Here is a 14,822-nt window from a genome sequence, read left to right as displayed (position 1 = left end):
GATTGAAAAATATTCAGTTTCTCCCTGACATCACTCTTTGATCCATTATGGTATAGTTTGCAAGGTGCCTCAAGAACGTACTGAACACTGTTTTTGTTTCATTGTTATTCTTACAATGTCGCATATTCTTTGAAATTGACATACTTCATTGTTTAAAGACTTCTTTTTGGTAGTAAGATATATTAAAATCTAAATAGTTAAAGTTTGTTATCTGTTCTATAGGATGTCGGATTATCTGAGAATATTCTGATGAGAAAGAACAAATTTGTCAATGTTGGTGTGTGCCTTTAATCTAGATTCAGATTATATTACATTCAGTGAATTCAGTTACATGCGTCCAAGGATAAGTGACTTCAGAACAAGTCAGAATAATAAGTTATGCATAGGTACGTGATAAAAATTTAAATTATGGTTTATTTAATGATGCTCGCAAGTGCAGAGGGTACGTGATAAATGTATACATATAGTGTGCAAGTTAAAATACACTTGACCGGGGTTCATAGGAGAGAAATAGAATTACTGCTTAAATAACAAAAATGCATTTATAAAGTAAAAAATCTGTGTGTGAACTTTATTTTTGAGAGCAGATTTAAATTGATTTTTATTGTCTGTTAATTTTATTTTTAAGAGCATCCATAGTATACATTTACGTTAGGGAAACTGATAAGTTATGGAGATCATTTCTTTTTTTGTAGACTTATTGATGCTATGAATTGAAGACACATCCAGAAAAACGGGTTAACCCACACTTTTTTAAAAAGAAAAAAAATAGACTTCTGTGAATCAGGCAAAAGAAATATTACAAATTATCTTTATTTATTTATTTATTTATTTACCTATATATTTATTTATCTTTTTTTATTTATGTATTTATTTATTTACTTGTTTATTTATATATTTATTTATTCATTCATTTATTTATCCATTCATTCATGTATTTATTTATTCATTCATTCATTTATTTATTTGTGTGAACACGAGATACAAGCATAAAGTATAAATTTACATATTTCGTCAAAGATTTTCTTCTTTTCTTGTCCAAAATAAGACGACTTTAATAATATAAAAGAAAAACTATTTTAAACCTCTTTGAATATTCACAAAAACTATTTCCTACATTAAAAAATATTTCTATTGAGTACTAACTCAAAAATAATAATAAAATATTTCAATTAGCCGTTTTTCTGGATAACACTTCCTTTTGCCATAATTTCCACCAATTTTCACATTTTCGTCAACATTTCCTTCTTTTACTGCTGCCATTGTTTCTATTTACTGTATATCCTCAGTACAGTGTACCTAAATAAACACTGTTCAAGCACTACAATAAATGTGGTTATTACTTATTATATTCTTAAAATTCGTAGATTTTAAGAATATTGTCCTGCTAACATTGTACATTGTAAAACTGAAATATACCATACTGGTGTTATGAAATTTTATGAGTTACTAGTGAATATATTTTTCGCATTTACAACATTTCACTCTGTGTTGGCTAGTTTGCTTATCCACTAGTTCCGATACTCTCCACTAGAGCGCAGGTGTAGCACAGCATTTGGTTAACTCGTTCTTGAGTTTGTAAAGAAAGCATATTGTGAAACACAAAAACTTTGGCTCATTGTATTTAACTTAATATGATTGCTGAAGGATAGTCCAACGTCGAAAGGGTATATTTCATAACCGACAGTAGATTGCAGCACTTAAGTCGACAATTTTAATTTTGAGGGTAACACCTTTTTTCCGGGTATGTCTTCAGGTTAACTTGTGAGCACCTGTTATGAAGGCAAAACACCCTGACATAATACTTTCAAATGTATTCGTGAGTTGAAACTTATTTGTGGCTATTATTCCAATAAACAAAGCATGTGACTCTATGTTCACAAAAATATTTGTTCTTTCACATGCAAGAACTCTCCACATAAGTTTTTTAACATACTTATGACTCACCCTGTATGTGCTTCTGTTTAAGTGTTACTTTAAGTTACATTATTCCACAGTTAGTTTGTTTAAAGAAGGAACTTTATAATAAATTCTAATATGTTTATTCAAGAGGCAATTTAAAGAAAATTCTCCTTGCATATTGTAATTTCAGATAAAATTAATGTCCACTGTACATCAGACGCAGCCAATGATCCAGCTCCTATTATCGACACCAGACTATGTAGCAGCTCTTGATCTGATCTCCACAACGCAGGAGATTCTGGTTCAAGAGCTCGCAGGAATCCATAGTTTTAGGTAAATCAGAGCTAATAGTATAAGATGTTGTGGTAACTTTAGAATAGCTCTTTTTTTTTTTTTTCTTGTTAGGAGGGAGGGAACATCCCATGCACTACGACCTGAGATCTATTGTACACTTCCTGATATGGGATGAGTTGCGTGCCCACCGGTCCTCTATGCACACTGACCTAACCATTTGATTCCCTTAACGATCGATCCCTACAGCCAACAGAGTCCATGTACCACTCCTGCTTCTGCAACCCCCCCAAGGCTCCCTTAACGTTCCGAGGCGGAAGTCCTCCCCCAAGAAGGTCTGCCCGGATTCTGTTGCAGAAGCTATCCATCATCACTTGAATACAATCCACGGAGGCCAGTCGAGAGAGCCAGCAGCTTTGGAGGGCTGTCATGGAATACCTCTTAAGCTATATGTTTAAGTTACATTAAATTATAATTCACTTCAATACCACATTTAGAATTTTTATAATTTTCTTCGTCTTCTTTAGCATTCAACTTCTCGAAATCATGTTGGTTTGAAGTGCATTAATTCTGTTCGTTTATTCTTGCTGTATCCTCGCATATGATATATATTCGTACTAATGTTGTTGTTTAAGTTGATTTTTTTTTTTTTTTACTATATGAAATATAAGGAGAAAATATTTTAATCCTGCAGAAACTTGATTTCGAGATCTTCGCTAAAATACACATTTTCCTGATACAAAAAAAAAAAAAAAAACTAGTCTTAGGCTGGTATTACATTATCAAAGTTCTTTGACAAAGATATTTTATAAAATATATATTATAAAATGTATGTTAGTGTAATGGATTTTCTTTTATAATAGTTACTTTGATAAAAGATCTTTTGTAATATGTAAGTGCATCTTGTTATCTTTATAAAAGATTTCCCTAGCTTGAAACCATATTGTTGGATTGTTACTATGACCAAAATGCTGATAATGGGAATATATGAATCAAATTAAATGTTATAAAACACAAAACACTGACTACAAAAACAGAAATAAAAGACGAGAAGTGTACATAAAAATAGCAGAGACTGTAATTGCTGTACAGGATTGATTAAGAAGTCTGGACAAACTGAAAATTATCTTCATTCTCAAATAATTTATATAACTTTTCAAGTCATCGCATTGTACCTCATTTTCCTTTAGTGAGTTTTGATGGGTACTTTTCTTGTCAAGTCTTGCAATCCATGGTTTAACCAAGTTTAATTCACAGATATTTCCTTTTCTGTTTCTTTTCTAGCTATATTCATATTATAATATTTTCATCTAATTGTTGGTGAACATGCATGTTACTGTTCATAATTTATTTTTACATATGTGATCAAAAAAAATTATTTTATTTTATTTCACTATAAGGGAAAGCTGATGGTTCTTGTTCCTTAATTTTATGTTATCTTTGATAAAATATTTTATATAGTGTATTATACTTAAAATCTTTCCTTTTATCACAGATCTTTGATAGTGTAATACCAGCCCTAGACATTCTGTCTGCCACTGTCCATTCATCAGTCTGTGTCCAGCAAATTCTCCTGAACTATTAAACGGAATTTGTCTATATACAATAATTACAAGTCAATTTATCCGGGAATGATTCACATGAAATATTACTATTTTTAGTAACTTTTATTGAAACCAAAAGCACTCAATGAAGATGTGTGTTAAGTAGAAGTCTGCATACACACTGGCTAAGTCCACATGCCAGGTTTGAACTGAAATCTTAAAGGGCTTTTTGGGCTCAGTTAGGGCTTTGGCAATTAGAACAAGAAGTAAATATTTTTACAGATCTTTTCTCGAGCCATTATAGCGTGTTTTTTATATAATAAATAGCATGTTAATAATATATGTTTTTTTAGAATTTAGTTCCCAAACATTTTGAGATGGGCAGGACATCTAGCACGTATGGGCGAATCCAGAAATGCATATAGAGTGTTAGTTGGAGGCCGGAGGGAATAAGACCTTTGGGGAGGCCGAGACATAGATGGGAGGATAATATTAAAATGGATTTGAGGGAGATGGGATGTGATGATAGAGACTGGATTAATCTTGCTCAGGATAGGGACCGATGGCGAGCTTATGTGAGGGCGGCAATGAACCTCCGGGTTCTTTAAAAGCTATAAGTAAGTAAGTTCCCAAACATAGAAATGTTAAGTTCCAGGGCACGATAGAATACCCAGAAGTCTGTTTCTAATACGAGTTATGTTTTGTAGACATCTGAGCTCGCAATTGCTGGAGATGGAACGCCTCATAGATAAGATGCTGAGCACAGAGTTTGAGCGGTATGCTACTGCAGATCTTAACAGGCCGCTTGTAGAAGACCAACAAGTTCTGGAAGGGGTGAGTAGTAATGGTAAAATGTTTGCCACGAAATTATAATGCAATTTAAACAATCTAAGATAATTTTGACATTAGCATATGGGAACGTCCACCGTCAGTAGTGTGACACAATTTTTATTATTGTATGAAATTTAGCAAGTTATTTCTTATTAATCTCATTTACCAAATGTATGTATATACTCTTTGAGAACTTGCAAAGTTATGTACAAAATTTTATTAACAACAGTCGAACTTAATTAATCCTACCTCAATTTTTTTACACGTCAGTAGTGTGACAATATTTAGACTGGTGTGAAGTAGTAGAAAACAATTTGATATGTTACTGCAAAATTGAAAATGATTGACTAATAACAGTGATTGGTGACACAAATATGAGTCTTTCAATGTATCTTGCATAATGTTTTGTTTAATTAACTAAACTATTTTAATTATAAAAAGTATTTTAGAATATAATGTGCGTCAGTAGTGTGACTTCCAATTGCATTTTCTATTTGATGTGCAAGACAAGTGTTCTTACAACCAGGGACACACTCTTCTTTACTTGTGATGAACTGGACGCTTTCTCCGCCTCTTACAGACTTCAGGGCGAAGATACTCTTCCAAATCACTGGAGTTCTGCGGAAAATATTTATATTTGATCTTATAGGCTGACACAGCAATAACGTGTTGAATTTTTTGCGTCCTCGTAATAGGTAGAGTATTTTCCCAAGCTTTACCCAGTTTCTGCATCACAGAATTTATTTCCTCACTCTTAACATGAAAAACATTTACTTTGAGTGAGCTACAGGCTCGAGCAAATGTTTCAGCATCTCGCACGGATACCTTTCTGGCTCTAACCAAGTTCCAAACCTTTCGTTTCACTACAGCACCAATACCATCAATGGCACCTTTCCCATGTGATGTGGCAAAGAATGTCGAAGTCAGATTGGACAGATTGAACTGTTCTTTGAGAAGAGTAATGTTTGAAACATTATATTTGGACTTGAGTTGTCCAGCACACCCATCAGAAAATATGTTAACATTCTTCATCGCTTCATTTTTCTTTTGATGGTCACAGACAGGTATTTGTATGAAGTCTTTAATGGATGCTCCAAATCCTGGCAGGATACCTGAAATCTTCTCTTGAAGATTAGAGAAATTCTAATGATTGCGGCATACACACATTATGTGGATATCCCTGTATGGTTTCACATGTGGAGAGTGCAAAGAGGCAAACTTGCTACGACCAACTTTCTTGTTTGGATATTTCTGCAGAAAAGATTATGGACTTCCCTAATTGGATAGAGAAGGTGTTGTCGTGCTGTTGTAATGAAACTTTGTGTTGAGACACCCTTCAGACTTGGATCAACACGACTGATCTATCATTTACATAAAATTCTGTGATGAGATTAGTTACATCATCAGAAAGTCTTTCCCTCTTAATAGCTAATACTTTATTTTATAATGGAACACCGTATTTTGGGGCTAATTTTACAACCGTAGCCCTCTGCTTCCTTGGAGACCGAGGCATATTTCTATCAACTTTCTTGAATGCCTTTCCCAGTGCAGATGGTGAAGCCTCACTACTATCCTCGAGTAATTCTTTATTTTATTTTTTTATTTTTCCGTTTTTCTCTTTTTTTCTGTTTTTCTGTTTTCCACTCTTAAACTAGTACGTACACAACACCCTTGCCCGAGGCGGGACTCGAACCCACAGCCCTTCGGAACAAGCTATAGAGACATGCCGTGCCCCTACCGCTTGAGCCATCTGGGCCGGCTATTCAATTTGTCTTTGACTCTTCTGCTTCCTTATCGCAGCCTTAGATTTTCTTATATTCCGTTCCTGGATAGTTTCTGTCGATTTTCTCTTCTCTCTCTCTAATGCTTATCAATGGCAGCTCTATGGGGTTTGTAGTCTTCATCATTCATATTTTTTTTCTGCATATGCCCTTTGTATCTCGGCTCCAGTTTTAGTCATTCTAGAACTTTAAAAATAATAAAAAGATGAAGTAAAAATATTTAAATTAATCTACAATAACCTAAGTTGCTTTTAAAGTTATGTTAAGTATGGATTCAAACTGAGGAACTTTAGCTTAAATATTGCACACATAATATAATACAATATTTACTACTTGTTATTAGGTTAGTAGACTCAATAGAGCAATTTTTCAGATGATATAGCACAGCAGCAGCGTCAGTAGTGTGACCAATGTTTGGACAATTATTAAAAACAAACGACGTTGCTAGCGAAAAAACTTTTTGCACCACCTATGGACCACTGAATAAACTAGCATTTCTTAAAATTACCAGTAAATTGCACCAGTAATAATCTTATTACAGAAACTTTTAAAATATTTTGTCAGTAGTGTGACATGAAGACAACCATTTTCAAAATTAAAAATATTGATTTTTCCTTATAGTGTACTCACATAAAAGGATTATATTTTTTAAATAGAAGATAGAGTGGATATCTTGGTGCCTAAAAATTATGTGTGCCTCACTTATTAGACTTCTGAACATAACGTGAAATAATGTTAGCAATTGTCATAATGCTAGGTGTTGGACCATGTCATATTTCTTATAATGTAGTGTCCAATACATTCTTAAAATGAAGAAAATTGATATGTAGCCTAAAAATAGTAATTTCAAGCTTTCATTTGATATAAATACGTAGACGAAAATATATTTTTATTATTTTCATTTTTGGACATTTTCTCATGGACTTTCCCATATACCATGTGTATTTCAAACTATAGTACATAGGAAGTTAATATTGTCATAAGAAGTCCATGTATAAAAAAGTTTAAAGTGGAATTTTATGTAGCTGGCCATGTGTAATAAATTAGTAGGCCTTGTAGAAAAGAAGACGATCTACTGATTGCCAACTTATCATATATGATCCTTTGACAACATATTATTAGTTTTTAAGTGATTCAGAACAAAATTATATGATGGTATTACTGTTATAATTTAAGTTGTGTATTTTTTTTTCATTAGATTATGTAACTCATGTTCCTCAAAGAATTGTTTCCATACAGTTCAATAAATAAAATCTTTTCTTCTGCAGTATAATAATCCATTGTTTCAAGAATAAGGCCATCAAACAAAATTTTAGTTGCAATAATCAGTAGATAGTCTTCTTTTCTACAAGGCCTACCAATTTATTACATATGGCCAGCTATATGAAATTTCACTTTCAATTTTTTATACGTGGATTTCTTATGTCAATGTTAATTCCCTGTGTACTACAGTTTGAAATACACATGGTATACTTGAACTTGAGTCACTAGTTTTCTTGTTCTCTTTCCTCATTATTATCTTATTCCTATTCCTCATCATCTTTCTCCTGTTCTTTATCTTCCCATATCCTTGTCATTGCTTCTGTTTCTTTTAGTCGTCATTCTCCTACTATTCATTTTTGTCATCTTCCTCCTATTTATCTTCATCTTTTTCCTCTTATTCATCTTCGTCATCTTCTTTCTCTTATTCATCTTCGTCATCTTCTTCCTTTCATTCATCTTCTTTCTTTTATTCATCTTCATCATCTTATTCATCTTCTTCCTCGTATTCATCTTCGTCATCTTCTTACTCTTATTCATCTTCATCTTCTTTCTCTTATTCATCTTCATCATCTTATTCATCTTCTTCCTCGTATTTATCTTCGTCATCTTCTTTCTCTTATTCATCTCCATCTTCTTCCTCTTATTCATCTTCATCTTCTTTCTCTTATTCATTTTCGTCATCTTCTTCCTCTTATTCATCTTCGTCATCTTCTTCCTCTTATTCATCTTAGTCATCTTCTTTCTCTTATTCATCTTCATCTTCTTTCTCTTATTCATCTTCGTCATCTTCTTTCTCTTATTCATCTTCGTCATCTTCTTTCTCTTATTCATCTTCGTCATCTTCTTTCTCTTATTCATCTTCGTCATCTTCTTTCTCTTATTCATCTTTGTCATCTTCATCATCTTCTTTCTCTTATTCATCTTCGTCATCTTCTTCCTCTTATTCATCTTCGTCATCTTCTTCCTCTTACCGTATTCATCTTAGTCATCTTCTTTCTCTTATTCATCTTCGTCATCTTCTTTCTCTTATTCATCTTCGTCATCTTCTTTCTCTTATTCATCTTCGCCATCTTCTTCCTCTCATTCATCTTCATCTTATTCATCTTCTTCCTCGTATTCATCTTCGCCATCTTCTTACTCTTATTCATCTTCATCTTCTTTCTCTTATTCATCTCCATCTTCTTCCTCTTATTCATCTTCATCTTCTTTCTCTTATTCATTTTCGTCATCTTCTTCCTCTTATTCATCTTCGCCATCTTCTTCCTCTTATTCATCTTCGTCATCTTCTTCCTATTATTCATCTTAGTCATCTTCTTTCTCTTATTCATCTTCGTCATCTTCTTTCTCTTATTCATCTTCGTCATCTTCTTTCTCTTATTCATCTTCGTCATCTTCTTCCTCTTATTCATCTTCGTCATCTTCTTCCTCTTACCGTATTCATCTTAGCCATCTTCTTTCTCTTATTCATCTTCGTCTTCTTCTTTCTCTTATTCATCTTCGTCATCTTCTTTCTCTTATTCATTTTCGTCATCTTCTTTCTCTTATTCATCTTCGCCATCTTCTTCCTCTCATTCATCTTCATCTTCTTTCTTTTATTCATCTTCATCTTATTCATCTTCTTTCTCTTATTTATCTCCATCTTCTTCCTCTTATTTATCTCCATCTTCTTCCTCTTATTCATCTTCATCTTCTTTCTCTTATTCATTTTCGTCATCTTCTTCCTCCTATTCATCTTCGTCATCTTCTTTCTCTTATTTATCTCCATCTTCTTCCTCTTATTCATCTTCATCATCTTCTTTCCCTTATTCATTTTCGTCATCTTCTTCCTCTTATTCATCTTCGTCATCTTCCTCTTATTCATCTTAGTCATCTTCTTTCTCTTATTCATCTTCATCTTATTTCTCTTATTCATCTTCATCTTATTTCTCTTATTCATCTTCATCTTCTTTTTCTTATTCATCTTCGTCATCTTCCACCTGTTCCTCTTCATCGTAATCTTCCTCTTATTCTTTCTTATCATCTTCCTTCTATTTCTCTTTGTCGCCATCTTCCTCCTATTACTCTTCGTCATCTTCTACCTCTTCCTCTTCGTCATCACATTTCTCTTCATTGCCGTCTTCCTTCTATTCCTCTTCATCTTTATCTTCTTCCATCTGTACTTCGTCACTATCATCTTCCTTTTGTACTTCTTCGTGATCTTCCACCTATTTCTTTTCATCATTATCTTCCTCCTATTCCTTTCGTCATCATCTTTCTACTGATCCTCATCGTTATCATTCTCCTTCTATTTATGTTAGCCATCATCTTCCTTCTGCTTCTGTTCGTCGTATTTGCCTAGTTTCCTTCGTTTTATATTCATGTGTCTCTTTATCTCCATTTTCGTTTCTAGTTTTGATATATCTCTCGTCTTCCGATTTTTCTCAGTCAGTATATTTCCACCCCCTTTTTCACCTTGTTGTCCTTCTCCCCAATACAAGAGAGCACCAGCATAGCTCAGGTGATTTATGTTCTAAAGCTGCACTGGCCTGCTCACCTGGTTGGGTTTTTTCCGAGGTTTTATTGAACTGGAAGATAAAAGTTCGCTGATTCGTGCTAATCCTCGAACTCAACTATAATTTTTTATTGAATTGTTCTGATGTTTATAATTTTTAATTGATAGCTGCACATTCTTACAGGTTCTGTGGATTACACATAATTACTGATACAACACTTTTACTAACATTTAACATTAGTACACTATTTATTATAGATTTTCGTCTGTAAGTGTTGCAGTTAGAACTTGTGAAAGAGTAATTCTATTTCAAATTATAATAACATAAGTTTGTATGTCTGTGTATTGTTTACAGGATAAACTTGTGTCAATAATATTTGGGATGTTACGCCAGAAGCATTTTCATTTTATTGACACTTACAAAGATGAAGCTTTCACTACAATAAAAGCAGTTGTTAAACAGGTAATTTGTAATGTAAAGAAAATTAAATAACTATTTTCATTGCATGCACTATAATTATAATAATTTTAACACTATTAACGATTGCTTTACTTCTAAGAACACTAAATGTCTGAAAAGAGGTTTTCTTCATTACAGTACTGTCCGAAAGTGACATGAACAACTAACAGCCTGCTTAACTGTGATTTAGTATGTCAATTTCGGCAAAAAAATCTCGAAACTTATACATTACATTACAGATATAAGTATTGGCTTAACCTTATAATAAATTCTGGAACTGTTGATCGTTGTGTTTCTTATTATGAAAAATTTCTGTTTCACTCAATTTCTGAACGACTGATGTATAGGGTTACCATATGTCCATCATAAAAAAAAAAGAGGACACTTTATAACAAAGGAAGACAAATCTTTATATATATTGATATCACAGTAGTTTACGAGCACAATATCATCAGCCTCTGTCAAAAGTTTTGATCTGATAACCTATTGGCGTTTAGATTGTCATTGCGGGGAATAAAACAATTTTAGGCTATAGTATAATGTAGTGAATTCCCCACCACAATTTATGGTAAGACTTGTCATGAAAATTGCACAGGACAAAATTGCAGGCAATGGGACCAGCCCTTTCAATCCATCTACCTCGAAAGTGGTGATCTAACCATTGGTGTACTGGAAGTCTGAAATGTGCTGGAATACTGTCTAGTTGATACCATAGTTGCCTGACCAGCCTGGTCCCCAGACTTAACACCATTGAACTTCTTTCTCTGGGGCTACATGAAGGAGAAAGTGTACCAAACGAAGATAGCAAGTAGGGAAGAGCTCATTGAAAAGATTAACACAGCTGCAATGGAGATACACCAGCACGTATTGGATAATGAGCAGTGAGAGGTCAGACGACGTGCCGAAGCGTGTGTTCGTGCGAGAGGGGGACATTTTGAGTATCTGCTCTAGCCAACTGGTAATTAGCCTATCTTCTCTCAAGCAGACAGGTCCATTAGGTATCTAATGGGGATAGATACGGTACTTGATATTCGTGTAACTCGGAAACGGGGATGAATATTGAAAAAGTGTATTAGGATTTTTTGTTGCAAATAAGATCCTGAATCACCTCCTTAAGGCTTGCCCTGACCTTTTAATACACTCTGTATATGACCAGTCTTGTGTACTATAAATGGCGGAATAATATCTCCGAGAATACAACTCTAATGTATGCGACCAAAATCACGATCATTCTAGTTTGAATAACTTCTTTGTTGAATAGTGAAGTATATTGTTGTCCGTTATTTTTCCTTCTCTTGTGTTTCAAACGTTCCCAGTCTTGATGGTGACACTTTCTTTTCCTGTTTGGAGGGAATTTGATGTGACTGATCTCAGGTTCCCTTGATATGTTTAATTCACACTGAAACAGTGGAGTAAAATAATATATATATATTCATATATATGTAATTTCTATAACGTTTAACTTTGATGCAAGAAGGTGTCATCCCTCAATACTGATTTAATAATGAGAAATTAAATTAATCCTTTCCTCTTCCGATGTGCCTTCATTTCCAGTCAGTTGCTCAAGTCATCGTTTCAGTTAACTTATTTTTTTAGAAGCTGTTCATTTGGCTACTTTCTCCTTCCAACTTGGTATAGGTTGGCGCCTTATTGCTCAAAATAAATGACTGTTAAAATTGATTAGAAAAAGGATATGCATTTACTCCTGCGAAATTTATACTCATACCAGAGCCATCTTTTGACAGAAAGTGCACAATATTATTCCATGTATGTTTGTGTATAAATCTCAATTCTCACAAAAGTGAGGGTTAGCACCTTATTGCACCGAGCCCTTCAAATGTTCATATGAATGTCTTTACTCAGGAATGTTATAATGAAACGTGAGTTGGCAATATCTATTTCCAAGTGTATAGTTGTGATATTTCATTGCAGATGGTGATAGAAGTGATAGCAGCCAGTGATTCCGGGGACTCTGAGCTTGCTCTGACAGGTCTGGTGGGAGACCAGCTTCAAGGACTGGAGCTCCATGACTGGCTTCATCTGCTGGAGAGCACGACATCTACGTTACTGTGTCTAGTGCACAGAGTCAAAGTATGTTGTGTTGGTACATAATTTTCATCTTACAGAGAGTTCAGAAATCCACTAATGAATGAGACTTCTTCTTATTATTATTTAAGAGTGTATTTTTCAATTGTAGTACTTAGGCACAAATAGCCCATTGAGCACCCCATGAATTGAAAATCAACCGAGAAGACGCAATGTGACACCAGCCTTGCGATGCTAGTGGGTTTTATTTCCTGAAATTCCTCGGGAGCCAATAAATGTTTCCTGAAATAATGATGCCTGATTTGACTTAAACCTGGGCAATGCAGCAAAATGTGAGGTGATGACGACAAATGAGACACAAGTGCTATTATCTCCATTTACCAACTTTTTATACCCCATATAATCTTCAAATGCTATTTTAGAATTTTAAAAATTATCCACATAGTTCAAAATGAATAATATCATTAAAATGACTTAGTTCTGTTTAGCCCCGAATATCATAAATTTCAAATTGTAAGCTACCGTGCTCTGTCTGGCCTGCTTTTCCAGTAATATTATTTATTTGTGACGGTATTAAAATTTCTGCCAAGGCAATGGTGCCAATAAAATGTATTTGCAAAGTTATTAGAAAATTTTCACATAATATCCTACTTTTAGAAACATCCTTATTTTGCATAACCACATCATCTAACTTTCCCAGTTCACTAATGTTTGCTATATGGGCCAGAATTAAACTTTCACAAATAACCTTTGGGCTGTCTATTGGAAATTGCTGTTCTATATGAAGAATAATAATATTACTATTTATGTCACATTTATATTTATTATTATGAAAACATGTTCTGTTTGCTTCCAATTCTTGATAATTCTCTACATCTGTGTATTAAAAAAATTTATTAGTAACAAAGTTTATCTTTCTCTGAATCCAGTTTTGAATAAGAACTTGAAAATCTCTCTACAGGCTGTTCATGACGTTATGAGGCAAGCAGCTGATGTCAGTGCAGGAAAGGTTCCAGAATCAAATGGGAACTCTACAACTGGCAGTGATGTCAGTTCGCACATCCCGGTGTCTGTTGTGTAAGTCAGATCCATTTATTGCACTTGCATACAAGTGAAGAATACATATATGTAAGTGTTCTGCCCAAGGGCAGGTCTTTCACTGCAAACCCAGCATTCTCCAGTCTTTCCTATTTTACTGCCTTCCTCTTAGTCTTCACATACGATCCATATATCTTAATGTCGTCTATCATCTGATATCATCTTCTGCTTCGAACTCTTCTGCCATTCACTATTTCTTCCAGTGCATCCTTCAGTAGGCAATTTATTCTCAGCCAGTGACACAATCAGTTCCTTTTTCTCTTTCTGATCAGTTTTCTTCACCCACTCTTTGCCAACACAGTTTCATTTCTTATTCTGTCTGTCCATTTCACAAGCTTCTTTCTCCTCCATATCCACATTTCAAATGCTTCTACATGTTTCTGCCACATACAATGTCACACTCCACACAAAGCACTTCACTAGTCTCTTCCTTAATTCTTTTTCCAGAGGTCCACAGAAGATGCTCCTTTTTCTATTAAAAGCTTCCTTTGCCATTGCTATCCTCCTTTTGAGTTCTTGAAGGCCATCTCTTTCAGGCTTTGACATAAATAAAAAAATCAGTGCCCTGTAAATGACATTTTTCATTATGCATTTTACGCATTAACTAATGAAACTAATATTTCATGCAATCTTACATCAAATGTTCACCTTCTCAAATTCAGTAGCCCCATTATATCTTTTTATTTATTTATTTTACGATTCTTTATCAACTGCGATGGTTATCTAACATCTGAGTGAAATAAAGGTGATAATACCAGTGAAATGAGTCTAGGGCTCAGTGCTGAATGTTATCCAACATTTGCTCTTAACGGGTTGAGGGAAAATCCAGAAAAGACCTCAACCATGTAATTTGTCCCATCTCGGACCCACACATTTCACGGCCAGACATGCTAATCATTACTCTACAACAGTGGACCCCATTATTTTAACATAGTTAAAGCAAAAATAGTAATTCCAGTATGTTACGATTTCGCAACAGTTAGATTCCTTTATCACCATTTATTTTCTTGAAGTATTATTCGAAACATTGGAATCATTTACTATACCTCCAAATAATATAAATTTTAGCACGCCAACTGGATCTGATCTTGAAAGAGCCTCTTTGATAAGCAACT

General features: G+C 34.0%; 1 protein-coding gene across 3 annotated transcripts in view; it reads left to right on the top strand.

Moving 5' to 3' along the window:
• scat (VPS54 subunit of GARP complex scat) overlaps positions 1–14,822 on the top strand; it is a 181,425-nt gene that overhangs the window by 82,614 nt on the left and 83,989 nt on the right. For all 3 annotated transcript variants that reach the window (XM_069817917.1, XM_069817916.1, XM_069817915.1), the window contains exons 8-12: positions 2,093–2,235; positions 4,445–4,571; positions 10,459–10,566; positions 12,496–12,654; positions 13,571–13,686. In XM_069817917.1, the coding sequence (XP_069674018.1) occupies positions 2,093–2,235; positions 4,445–4,571; positions 10,459–10,566; positions 12,496–12,654; positions 13,571–13,686 (653 nt within the window). The remainder of the gene's footprint in view (positions 1–2,092; positions 2,236–4,444; positions 4,572–10,458; positions 10,567–12,495; positions 12,655–13,570; positions 13,687–14,822) is intronic.

This window comes from Periplaneta americana, chromosome 2 (genome assembly GCF_040183065.1).
Source record: "Periplaneta americana isolate PAMFEO1 chromosome 2, P.americana_PAMFEO1_priV1, whole genome shotgun sequence".
Taxonomy (NCBI): domain Eukaryota; kingdom Metazoa; phylum Arthropoda; class Insecta; order Blattodea; family Blattidae; genus Periplaneta; species Periplaneta americana.
The sequence above is the reverse complement of the archived record's forward strand: the minus strand, read 5'-3'. Positions and strand labels throughout refer to the sequence as shown.